The sequence below is a fragment of the Oncorhynchus tshawytscha genome, linkage group LG17 (genome assembly GCF_018296145.1).
Source record: "Oncorhynchus tshawytscha isolate Ot180627B linkage group LG17, Otsh_v2.0, whole genome shotgun sequence".
Lineage (NCBI taxonomy): Eukaryota > Metazoa > Chordata > Actinopteri > Salmoniformes > Salmonidae > Oncorhynchus > Oncorhynchus tshawytscha.
In genome coordinates, this window is record NC_056445.1 from 19,923,132 (window position 1) to 19,936,044 (window position 12,913).

The 12,913-nt window shown below is 43.8% G+C and overlaps 2 protein-coding genes across 3 annotated transcripts in view; one reads left to right on the forward strand and one right to left on the reverse strand.

The window, feature by feature from the left end:
* Nucleotides 1-519: 519 nt before the first annotated feature.
* On the forward strand, nt 520-8,186 carry LOC112217043 (NADH-cytochrome b5 reductase 3). The gene is made up of 9 exons (XM_024377285.2): nt 520-761; nt 1,849-1,974; nt 3,966-4,038; nt 5,749-5,855; nt 5,941-6,070; nt 6,280-6,363; nt 6,453-6,538; nt 6,632-6,731; nt 6,932-8,186. The coding sequence occupies exons 1-9, from the start codon at nt 741-743 to the stop codon at nt 7,102-7,104; spliced, it is 900 nt and encodes a 299-aa protein (XP_024233053.1). The 5' UTR covers nt 520-740; the 3' UTR covers nt 7,105-8,186.
* Nucleotides 8,187-9,886: 1,700 nt separating this feature from the next.
* The window catches only part of LOC112217039 (liprin-beta-1), a 31,181-nt gene continuing 28,154 nt past the window's right edge, over nt 9,887-12,913 (reverse strand). For both annotated transcript variants that reach the window (XM_024377276.2, XM_024377274.2), the window contains 5 exons: nt 12,728-12,853; nt 12,399-12,587; nt 11,962-12,120; nt 11,643-11,708; nt 9,887-11,029 (listed from right to left, as the gene is read on the reverse strand). In XM_024377276.2, the coding sequence (XP_024233044.2) occupies nt 10,943-11,029; nt 11,643-11,708; nt 11,962-12,120; nt 12,399-12,587; nt 12,728-12,853 (627 nt within the window). In that variant the 3' untranslated portion in view covers nt 9,887-10,942. The remainder of the gene's footprint in view (nt 11,030-11,642; nt 11,709-11,961; nt 12,121-12,398; nt 12,588-12,727; nt 12,854-12,913) is intronic.

Genomic DNA, 12,913 nt, shown 5'->3' on the forward strand with positions numbered 1-12,913 from the left:
AACACTGATTTCAAACACTATGAGATTCGTGGTGACTTGGGGAGAAAGAACATACCCTCTGGCTAGAAACTCGTTGCAGGTCTTGAAAAATCGCCGTTTCTTTTTACGTTTGATCCTACGCGCTGATGTCACTGAGAAGCATTTCTTACGACCTTGGTTCTCATCTTTTTAACATGACAGATCATATTCACATATGTAGGTCTAGTTTGCTGCTGAAGATAACGAATACAAAGTTGAAAAGTGGCGGAATTGCCATTTACAATGGCTATTCAGCATCAAACGCGACTTCATTCATTGTAGCCACAGGCATGATCAAAGCAGTTTTCATGCAAAGTCATGGGGCGTGCATGGACTCTTATTTTGAAAAGCGTGTATCGAACTGCAGAAGTTGAGCGCTAATTACTTACGTTCAAAACGACTGTGAACTTGTGCCGCGTTCAAAACAAATGGGAACTCAGAAGTCTCCGTCTTACGACTTCAGTGGGTTCAAGACAACTGGGAAATTGCGTTTAAAAAAAACAGAGTAGGAAAAAATAGTTTTGAACGGTCATCCAACTCGGAATTCGGGCCTCTTTCTTGAACTCCGGCCTTCCGACCTGAAGATCCCCTACGTCATGATTTGACCTTTTTTCGAGTTCCCAGCTGCCTTGAAAGCCTCCGAGTCAGTACTTTGACAGTGCGACGGTTTGTCCTCCGAGAACATACGTTTCGCTGTTGCCTTGTTAGGTGCCAAAAACAAGATGCTCTCTTACATCATTGGGGTAAGTATTAGTTGCCAGCTAGCTAAATATTATATTTTTTACATTGCTTAGGCTCAGCTACAGTTTTGCGATTTGACAGTGCACAAGGTGGAATCTATAGCGAACAGTAGCAAGTTAGCGAGTAGTTATGGTTGGCTAACTAGTACTGTAGACTACAGTGTAGCTAGTAACAGATCTTCGTCGTGAACCATCATGTTTGCAATCCATCGTAATTGTAGTAAGTCATATGGTGTGTATATAGTGAACTGTCATTGTAACTAGCTAACTTGATAAGAGGCAAAGAAAACGCTTTGGTTATTGAGATGTTTGGGCGTTTAGCTAGAAGCTAGCTTGTCATGCAACTTGCCAACTAACCCTCTCTATTCGCAGTGGTTTATTTGTTATGGAGCTAGGAAGTTAGCTACCTAGTTTATGTGATTGACACTCGGGTTAATTTCTGATCAAAATAGCAAGCATGGAGATATCTGCACATGTGTTAAAGGAGCGCACGCCACTGTGGCTCGAAGTTACCCTGTCGTTAAGTTAGCTAGCTACTAGCTATCGAACAGCGGTGAGCGCAGCAGTTTGGTCCATTTTTTTTTTTATTGAACCTTTTTTAAATTAGGCAAGTCAGTGAAGAACAAATTATTATTTACAATGAAGGATTTACAATGAACTCGGACGACGCTGGGCCAATTGTGCGCAGGTCTATGGGACTCCCAATCACGGTCAGATGTGATACAGCCTGGAATCGAACAAAGGATTGTAGTAACGCTTCTTGCACTGAGATGCAGTGCCTTATGTTGCTTGGGGAAAGTTCCTCTGACATGACCACTCTCCTAATTTTAGGGAAGCATTGCGCCTATCCATAATGACTAAACTATTTATGTAAAGTTAGTTGTAATTGCACACTGACTGATCCATTGCATATCAGTACAAAAATAGGGTATATCCTAGTGTTTTTTTGATGACATGTTGGTAGGTCTGTAATGTCCCCTTCCCAATCATGGCAGCAGTCTTTGCAATGTTCAACATTGTAAAGATCAACATCCTTATTTCCACAATAACTTTGACTGAAAAGGCAAACCTTCCTTTCCCATCTCCACAGCTCATTCGGAGCAGTATCGACAACATCATCAACCTCATCCTGAGCCTCTTCCTCTCAAAGAAGAAACCTGCCATCACTCTAGAGGACCCCAACATCAAATATGCATTAAAGCTGATAGATAAAGAGGTAAGAATTCAGTGTTGTGATCAGCTTATTATTACTGTGCTGTGGTGAAACCATGTTCACATTATTAATATAATAGAGTGAATGAAACAAGTTGGACTAAGAAATAATGAGTAACAATTGTGACTACAGAAGACATGTTTGATCTGGGATGCCCAGAAGGAAGACTTAGGGCAATTCCATGAAACAGAGTGATGCTCAGACTCAGATTTTTCACCAAAATTTATGTCAAATTAAAAACCAATGATTGCAAAGTGAATCGAACCATACAACTATGTAAAGTGACTACTTTTAACAAGTTCCACACCCAATAAACAAATTTACTTGATCAGTGCAGATGCAGTGTTTGGTAACATAATGATCGCACTAACTGTCATTCTGTTACCAAGCGTTGAATCTGCACTGAGTTCTATGCTTTGTTTAACTTTGTAATCGTTGTTTTGTTTGAGTCTCAGCATCACTCTGTTACTGTGGAAATACCCCTTACCGTTACTGGAACTGCACAAAGACCAAACACATAAGTTAGACTGGTCTGTGTCACAAGCCCTTTAGGACTTGGACTGGGCAGCTGCTGCATTGCTACAGACTGGTTTCTCCATTTAGTGCAGAGGTCAATATGCAACCAGTCTGGATTATAGTTTGAAGTCATCGTTCTTGTACAGACTGCTACAAGTGTAGTCAAGTGTGTGGTTTATCTATATCACGGGTAATCAAATGTTATTGGTCACATACATGGTTAGCAGATGTTAATGCAAGTGTAGTGAAATGCTTGTGCTTCTAGTTCCGACTGTGCAGTAATATCTAACAATTTCACAACTATCTTATACGCACAAGTACATATAAATATATGTATGAGTGATGGCCGAACGGCATAGGCAAGATGCAGTAGATGGTATAGAGTACAGTATATACATATGAGTTGAGTGGGTATGTAAACATTGTATAAAGTGGCAAGTGATACATTTATTACATTTCTTCCATTTATTAAAGTGGCTAGAGTTGCGTCAGTATGTTGGCAGCAGCCACTCAATGTTAGTGATGGCTGTTTAATAGTCTGATGGCCTTGAGTTAGAAGCTGTTTTTCAGTCTCTCGGTCCCTGCTTCGATTCATCTGTACTGACCTCGCCGTCTGGATGATAGCGTGGTTAACAGGCAGTGGCTTGGTTGTTGTCCTTGATTATAATCATGGCTGTGATTATAATTGAAGAGATTTCTCTTGGGAGATAATGCGGTCGGCATTTGATTGTAAGGAATTCTAGGTCAGGCGAACAAAAGGACTTGAGTTCCTGTAGGTTGTTATGATCACACCACAACTCGTTAATCGTAAGGCATACATCCCCGCCCTTCTTCTTACCAGAGAGATGCTTGTTTCGGTCGGCGCTATGCGTGAAGAAACCGGGTGGCTGTACCTACTCTAACGTATCCCGAGTGAGCCATGTTTTCGTGAAACATTTATGTTTTCGTGAAACATCTCTGGAAGGCAACCCTTGCTCGGATTTCGTCTACCTTGTTGTCAAGAGACTGGATATTGGGGAGTAGTATACTCGTGAGCGACGTGCCCATCTACGGAGCCTGACCACTAGACCGCTCCGTCTGCCCCTTCTGCGGCGCTGTTGTTGATCCTACTGGGATCCGATCCATTGTCCTGGGTGGTGATCCAAACAGAGAATCCGTTTCGGGAAAGTTGTATTGGTGAGTTGACGTTGCTCTTATATCCAATAGTTCCTCCCGGCTGTATGTAATAAGACAAAATAAAAATACTGCTAGTTTCCTAAGAAAGCAAAGCAACCATCACTCTTACCCTATGAGGTCTGGAGCCTGCTTGTTTTCTGTTCTAATTGATAATTAATTGCATACACCTGGTGTCCCAGGTCTACATATAACCCTGATTTAGAGGGAAACAATGAAAAAACGCGTAACTGAGGTCGAGTTGCGTTTGAGGGATCTGTATCATGTCAGTGTTTCTGGAGCTGTGAAATTCTGTGTTCTCACAGATCATCAGTCATGACACAAGGAAATTCCGTTTTGCCCTGCGGGAGAATGATCATGTCCTTGGGCTACCCATTGGTGAGTACATTCAATTGATGATTTCAGCATTTGTATAAAAACACTATTAGACTATAGTATAAAATTTAATGTAATCCTGGTCTGAATCTGAAATCATACACTGCTCAAAAAAATAAAGGGAACACTAAAATAAAACATCCTAGATCTGAATGAAATATTCTTATTAAATACTTTTTTCTTTACATAGTTGAATGTGCTGACAACAAAATCACACACAAATGATCAATGGAAATCAAATTTATCAACCCATGGAGGTCTGGATTTGGAGTCACACAAAATTTTAAGTGGAAAACCACACTACAGGCTGACCCAACTTTGATGTAATGTCCTTAAAACCAGTCAAAATGAGGCTCCGTAGTGTGTGTGTGGCCTCCACGTGCCTGTATGACCTCCCTACAACGCCTGGGCATGCTCCTGATGAGGTCACGGATGGTCTCCTGAGGGATCTCCTCCCAGACCTGGACTAAAGCATCCGCCAACTCCTGGACAGTCTGTGGTGCAGCGTAGCGTTGGTGGATGGAGCCAGACATGATGTCCCAGATGTGCTCAATTGGATTCAGGTCTGGGGAACGGGCGGGCTAGTCCATAGCATCAATGCCTTCCTCTTGCAGGAACTGCTGACACACTCCAGCCACATGAGGTCTTGCATTAGGAGGAACCCAGGGTCAACCGCACCAGCATATGGTCTCACAAGGGGTTTGAGGATCACATCTCAGTACCTAACGGCAGTCAGGCAACCTCTGGCGAGCACATGGAGGGCTGTGCGCCCCCCCCCCAAAGAAATGCCACCCCACACCATGACTGATCCACCGCCCAACCGGTCATGCCGGAGGATATTGCAGGCAGCAGAACGTTCTCCACGGAATCTCCAGACTGTCACGTCTGTCACATGTGCTCAGTGTGAACCTGCTTTCATCTGTGAAGAGCACAGGGTGCCAGTGGCAAATTTGCCAATCTTGGTGTTCTCTGGCAAATGCCAAACGTCCTGCACAGTGTTGGGCTGAAAGCACAACCCCCACCTGTGGATGTCGGGTCCTCATACCACCCTCATGGAGTCTGTTTCTGACCGTTTGAGCAGACACATGCACATTTGTGGCCTGCTAGAGGTCATTTTGCAGGGCTCTGGCAGTGTTCCTCCTTGCACAAAGGTGGAGGTAGCGGTCCTGCTGCTGGGTTGTTGCCCTCCTACGGCCTCTTCCACGTCTCCTGATGTACTGGCCTGTCTCCTGGTAGCGCCTCCATGCTCTGGACACTATGCTGACAGACACAGCTCGCATTGATGTGCCATCCTGGATAAGCTGCACTACCTGAGCCGTTTGTGTGGGTTGTAGACTCCGTCTCATGCTACAACTAGAGTGAAAGCACCTCCAGCATTCAAAAGTGACCAAAACATCAGCCAGGAAGCATAGGAACTGAGAAGTGGTCTGTGGTTATCACCTGCAGAACCACTCCTTTATTGGGGGCGTCTTGCTAATTGCCTATAATTTCCACCTGTTGTCTATTCCATTTGCACAACAGCATGTGAAATTTATTGTCAATCAGTGTTGCTTCCTAAGTGGACAGTTTGATTTCACAGAAGTGTGATTGACTTGGAGTTACATTGTGTTTAAGTGTTCCCTTTATTTTTTTGAGCAGTGTATCTGTTCGTAGTGTTGTCTTCGACTCTTCATTTAAGTGGCCACCATACTTTGACTGTGTTTTTGTTCCCAGGGCAACACATATACCTGTCTGCCAAGCCAGATGGAGTCCTGGTGGTCAGACCGTACACACCTGTGTCTAGTGACGACGACGTAGGCTTTGTAGACCTGGTAGTCAAGGTACACAAATCATCGAAGACGCTTTCTCAGTACTATAATTCAACCTCAACCAGTTTTCCCAACAAATGTTCTTCCTGCTTCCCAGATTTACTACAAGAATGTTAATCCAAAATTTCCTGAAGGTGGGAAGATGAGTCAGTACTTGGAGAGCCTCCGGATTGGCGACACCATTGATTTCAGAGGGCCCAGCGGCCTGCTGGTCTACCAAGGAAACGGTGAGTCATCCCATTTGCCCAACATTGCCACTGTGTGGTAGATACAGGGACAACTATCACGTAATATCCTGTTATGTATATTTAGTCCTTGGCTGACAATCTGTTTCTAAAGTGTTTAGTTGTCACTGCTCTGAGCTAGGTCAATGGTGAAGAAGTGCATGCAAACCACTCCTTTACTAAGTTGATTTGTTTACTGGGTGTTTCAACAGGGGCTTTTGCCATCAAGGCAGAAAAAAAGGCGGAGCCTGTGATCAAAACCTCCAAGCAAGTGGGCATGATCGCAGGAGGGACTGGTAAAACAAAAGCCATGCTTAATCTGTACATGGCAGAATGGCCACCTGTGATGGGTTGACATGTGTTCTATTGGCTCCTGTTCCCTCAGGAATCACTCCCATGCTGCAGATCATCACAGCTATAATGAAGGATCCCCAGGACCAGACTGTGTGTCACCTGCTCTTCGCCAACCAGGTGAGTTTATGCCACTTCCTTCATCTGGATTGAATCTAATGTTCTAACATGGGCTAGTAGTTCTAATACCTTCTCTGTCCTATTCTCCCTCAGACTGAGAAAGACATCTTGCTTCGACCGGAGTTGGAGGAGATCGCAGCTAATCACCCAACCCGATTCAAGCTATGGTTCACCCTGGACAGGGCTCCTGAGGGTAAGAGATGCCCAGAACTTCTATTATGTTTCAATGAACATGATCTAATATAGGCAGATTAATGTTTGTTTGCCCTGTTGAAGTGTCAATAAAAACCATTTTAAAGGCTGAACAGACGGTTCAAAGATTGAGAATGCTAAGAAGTAAGAATCTTGTCTGGTCCGGAGTGACTTAAACTTTAATGTCTTTTTACTCATCAGAGTGGGAGTACAGCCAAGGCTTCATCAGTGAAGACATGGTGAGGGACCACCTTCCACCCCCTGGAGACGACACTCTCATCCTCCTGTGCGGACCGCCTCCCATGATCCAGTTTGCCTGTAACCCCAACCTGGACAAAGTGGGCCATGCCAGCAGCCAGAGGTTCACCTTTTAGAAGCCACCCCGTGGGAGGGGTCCCCCAGGGCTCAATGATCAGCCACACCCAACATTTATAAAAACCTACTTGATCATCTATTGAAATCATTTTGTTCATCCTACAGCAGAATTAGTGTGGACCATTTTCTGTAATTTGTTGTGCCTCAATTTCTAAAACAGAATCCTGAAATGAGTGGTGTCCAAAGCATTTTCTGTTGATCAACAGGTTTATCATTCTGAATTGAATCACTGGGAGTAGAAGTTCCTCCTGTCAAACTAATTGTGACAACCAGATACTTGTGTACTGAACAAAATATAAATGCAACATGGAACAACTTCAAACATTTTACTTAGTTACAGTTCATAGGAGGTAATCAGTTAATTTCAATTAGGCCCTAATCTATGGATATCACATGACTGGGCACGGGTGGGCCTGGGAGTCAATCAGTGAGGTTTTTTTTTCCCCCACGAAAGGGCTTTGTTAAAGACATACTCATGGCCTTTTATTGTCCCCAGCACAAGGTGCACCGATGTAATGATCATGCTCTTTAATCAACTTCTTGATATGCCACACCTGTTAGGTGTATGGATTATCTTAGAAAGGAGAAATGCTCACTAACAGGGATGTACCGGTAAACAAATTTGTACAGAAAATGAAAATCAGCTTTTTGTGTGACTGGAACATTTCTGGGATCTTTCAATTCAGCTCATGAAACCAACACATTGTTTATATATTTTTTTGTTCAGTATAGTTGTAACTTGACTCGCGTGCCTTCGCAATTGCCATCCTTTGGTAAAGTAATTCTTGATTTTGTATGCACAGCTGAAGACCTGACCATAATACTGCTTACTTTGCTTCCACTGCAAATGATGCCAAAGTGTTATGTATAACTTTGCACATTGATGTACCTATTCCATATTGTTGCACAAAGATTCTCATTGTGTGACTACTAAAAGATAGGATATCTTGAAGCTGTTACGGAAGTATTTCCATGTGCTTAAATGTCATTTGCTTACTTGTCCTTACATACTTGAATGACGGTTTCTTTATGCAACATGTTTGTTATATACAGTGAGACCAATAAAATACAAATGCAATCAGTTGGTTTAGTCTGTAAGAAATGGCTGTGGTTACCACCAAGCAATGACTCCTCCCACCACTTAAGTCACCAAGTTAGGATCGGCACCTTAGGCTGCACTTACAGACAGCCCAATTCTGGGATTTTTTTTAAATATTTTTTTTTACAAATTGGTCTTTTGACCAATCACATCAGGATGTGAAAAGATCTAAGCACAGCCTTGAATCTGGCAGTTCTCTAGTTGCCAGGTTGAACAAATACAATGTGAAGCATTGTAGTGGCTGTTTGTATTCAGAGGTTGTGGGTTCAAATCCTATTTTCAGGGGTGCAACTTTCACTGTGGACATGCCCCCCCCCCAGTTTTACAAAACGAGACGGTGTGCTTTAGGACCATAAGGATGCCTCTGAGCAGTTGGCTAGGCTGTTCGGGGTGTTTATCTGACTGGGGGGGAAAAAAAAACAAATTGTGTCCCCCAAATTTCTAAAGCCAAAGTTGTGCCCCTGCCCATTTCTGTAACACACAATGTCAACATGCAAAGATAAGTTAGTGTGAAGGGGTCTCTGGTTGGTGTAAGGAGCTATCCCCATAAGCAAGTGCTCAATAACTGTGAGACCTTACCTTGCTGAAGTGGAATAAATACCTATAAAAATACTTCCACAAGTATTTGAAAATGTACATTGTACAAATGTACATGCTCACCCATCTGTAATAGGCTAGTACAGTGGTTCCCAAACATTCAACCTCCTGCTGCGCATCAAGTTGTTTGTGTCGTCCGTTTCGGGAAAGTACCTGCGTAATTGCGCACCCAACTCACTTTGGTGCTTTGCCATATCACATTTGACATTGTCCATAGGCTTGAGTTCATTTGCACACAAAAAAAATCATACAATGATTGAAAGACCTGTGTGTTGTCCTTGTTAATGCAGACAGAAAAGAGCTTCTTAATCATAGCCTCAATTTTGTCCTGCACATTAAATATAGTTGCGGAGAGTCCCTTAATTGACCCCCCATAAACGTAACGGACATATATATACCAGCTGTGCCACGCCCGTCACGTCTGTCGACTCATCCAGCTGTAACGCATTTAATTCCTGGCTTGTATGCAAAGCAGTAATTGTTTCAAAACATCTCCTGCCATGTCACTGATGCGTCGGGAAACAATGTTGTTTGATGAAGGCATTGTCCCAGCCATATCCGCAGCAACAGGAAGAATTAAGTCCTCCACAATAGTATGGGGTTTGCCCGTCCTAGTCACTCGGTAGCTCACCGTATAAGCCGCTTCTAGCCCCTTATTAATGGTATCTGTTGCTTTTACACATGTCTTACTACTCGAAAGTCGTCTTTATTCTCGCTCCATAAACTAATTCGGCTTATTTTTCAAATTGTCATGTTTGCGCAAGTGTGAAGGTTTCCTGTGAGAAAGTAACGGTTAATGTGATTGGATGTTAATTATTCTGCCACCAGTATTTGACATTGTGTTATTTCACTGAACACTAGATGGTTTCATTGTATTTTTGGCAGTGAAACGAGCCTACTCAGGCAAGAAAAAAAAAAAACTCACCCAAATTTATAGCCCGTTGGAAAATAATGTACCATTTGAAAATGTTTAGAAATTATTTAAGAAGTGAATCACATTTATATTTGGCGTACCCCCTACGGCATTGTGCTACCCCAGCTTGGGAATGCCTGGGCTAGTATATACAGTTATATGTAGCCCATCATTTTTTACCATATTAGTTTTTATTGACAATTCTTTACAAAAAAAGATGCATAGAAACAGTACATTACAGTGTTCACTGGTATGGTTATGGCTTGCAGAACGATATCATTGCTTTGTGGTGATGTTTACATTCGAGAAGGTTGGGCTTCCATGTAATGTTCCTAAAATTCATGGATATTATGACAAATTCAACAACATGGGAGGACAAACCAAAGTGATAATAGTGAAATAATTTGGGACACAAACAAAACATGCAGATAGGAGCAAACAACATGGAGAGGAAATTATAATTCTGGATTAAGCCAGCCTGCAATGTTTTGACTTCAGTTGAACACAGCCAACTGTGGTCTGATGACAGATCTAAGTGTCCCACTGCAACTTGACCAATCTTTCAGGTTATATAATGGCTAATAATTACTTCCAAAAATAAGTCGGGACAAGGGCATACCATGTAAGGGACTCATTTGTGGATATTCAAACAAATATATAAAAACCAGTTCTGCAATACAATAAAAGTATGAAGTATAAAATAAATGCTCCTATGTTGAAATCTCAATTCATGCACTACATTTCGACAACTTAAATAAATACACATGTATAACTTCACTTGGGAATGCAGAGAGAGATCGTAAATTGCTGAAATGACAACAACTTAAGTCTAAGGGCATAAGTGGTCTCACAGGTTGTAGAAGCGAGCCAGTCACAGCTCTTCATTGGCGACGCCAGCAGGGGCCAATGTGTATAAAACCTGGATTGCTGATGCTATGTAAATGGCCATATTGGTACTCCTCAGAAGGAGCACTCCTCCATAGGAATGAATTGAATTCTACAGCATTTCACAAAAATGTTAAAGGACAAAATTAAATGTATTTAGGTATTTATTCTATTAGGTGTCTAATAGAATATACTTGTCAAAAACAAATGTAGACATTGCATTTCTATAACTTCCAACATCTTTTTTACAATGGAGGAGTAACAAAATGGCTGTGTGGTGGCTGCAAAACAGCACCCCGTCAGTCATCTAAAGTTAATACATATAATTGGCGGGGACTCTCCCTCACATGTTGGAGTCGTCATCGGTGACACTGGCCTCGGGGGAGCGAGAGGAGACCTCGCTGAAGAACTCATCTTCCTTCAGCATGCTCTGAAACATGCAGGAGAAAACACACTAAAGTCACACAGGAAAACGAGGAGATCAATAACAGTGCCAGAAGAGTGCCATGGCTGTTCTGCTAGAGCACAGCTTGCTGAGAGGTTCGTCAAGTGATTTGATGTGTGATCATGTGGGGAGAAAATTGTGGGGGGGTATTTTACTTATCTTTTCGATCTTGTCTCATCGCTGCAACTCCCCAATGGGCGGCGAAGTTTGAGTCATGTGTCCTCCGAAACATGATCCACCAAACCTCACTTCTTAACACCCACCCGCTTAACCCGGAAGCCAGCCACACCAATGTGTCAGAGGAAACACTGTTGAACTGACGACCGGGGTCAGCCTGCAGGCACCCAGCTAGCCACAAGGAGTTGCTAGAGCGCAATGAGCCAAGTAAAGCTCCCCCTCCCCGGCCAAACTCTCCCCTAACCCGGACGACGCTGGGCCAAATTGTGCACCGCCCCATGGGACACCCGATCACAGCCAGTTGTGAAACAACCCGGGATCAAACCCGGGTCTGTAGCGACACCTCTAGCACTATAATGCAGTACCTTAGGCCGCTGCGCCAATTGGGTGGCCTCATGTGAGCATTTGAATGACTTCTTACCGTCAGGTTGTTGATTTCCTCAGAAAATGCTCCTATCTGCCTCACAGCCCCTTCCGAGTCTTCCATCTAAGAGTACAGACAGTGTTCAAGAGCACTTCACATGGAAAATGAAAAGTAAACAAGCCATCCTCTTGTGGTACCACATTCCACCCTCATCTGTTCATTAGAGTGCTCTAACCACACCTAAAGCATGATCATTAATGCTTACTAAATAGAGGAAGGGGCGCCAAAATGCCACACTAAAACACCCATAATAGTACCTATATCCATATAGGTAACACATTCCCTGAAGTGGAAGTGGTTAATGACAGTCCCTTACCTGCTCCAACTGGTCCAGGTCATCCTCGTAGCTCCTCAGGCCCCCCTGGAAGCTGCTGTTCTTGGGCATCTCCACATCCATGGGGCACACGTACTCCTCGCTGTCCTCCTGGCGTTTCTTACGCAGGGTCCCGAAGCCACCGAATGACAGCTTTCTGGGCTGGAGGAGAGGATGATGGGAGAGTGGGTCAAATGGGGACAAACGTCTGTGTGCCGATAGAGTTAAAAAGCAGTCTGTCCTCGTCTCCTTTTCCTGCTGAGCACTGATCTGACAGGACACAAACCTATCCAGTCCATTCACACATAAGTGGTCATGAGGCCAACTTAGAGTGGAGGGACACAGCCAAGGTCACTGATCAGATCAATAAACCTACACTGATCCCCAAAGCTCTGTATGTCGAACAAGATGCCGCCTCACAGACAGCGAGTTGACCCTACCTTGACCTTGGCGGTGGCAGTGAGCAGGGTGTAGTCAGGGTTCTCCAGACACTCCTGTTTGCTGCGCTGGGCAGCGGAGCCGATGAGCAGGTGGAAGTGGGTGGCCAGGTGGCGGCGCAGCAGGGTCTTGTTGGGAGGGATGTTGAGCAGAAGGGCTAGGGACTCCACGTTGAAGCGAGGCTCCAGCACCTGAGACAAGGAGAGATGCAAATGAAGAGTGAGACAGACACTGGCAAAAGGCAGTCAGTGTATGTATACGCTGATGAAGGCATGTGTTCCTGAAATGAGTCAGTGGCAAGCCAATTCAAACAGAGACCCCCCCCTCTCACCATGACCCCCCCGTGCACACCGCTGCCCCTCAGGTTAGGAGCGTACTCAGCCAGGTCCACTGATCTCAGCCACTCCATCACTCTGTGATTGGTCCACTGGGAGATCTCCGCTGGCGTGATGTTATTCTGGGGAGACATTTTTTTTTTTAAAGTTGGTGTTAATAAAAACTATTTTCCCTACATGAA

What these genes read in the sequence shown, in the direction of transcription:
- LOC112217043 (XM_024377285.2), top strand. Translation starts at nt 741, where the DNA reads ATGCTCTCTTACATCATTGGG. An exon ending in TGCTCTCTTACATCATTGGG is followed by an intron (nt 762 to 1,848) that starts GTAAGTATTAGT and finishes CCATCTCCACAG; the next exon opens with CTCATTCGGAGCAGTATCGA. An exon ending in ACCTGCTCTTCGCCAACCAG is followed by an intron (nt 6,539 to 6,631) that starts GTGAGTTTATGC and finishes ATTCTCCCTCAG; the next exon opens with ACTGAGAAAGACATCTTGCT.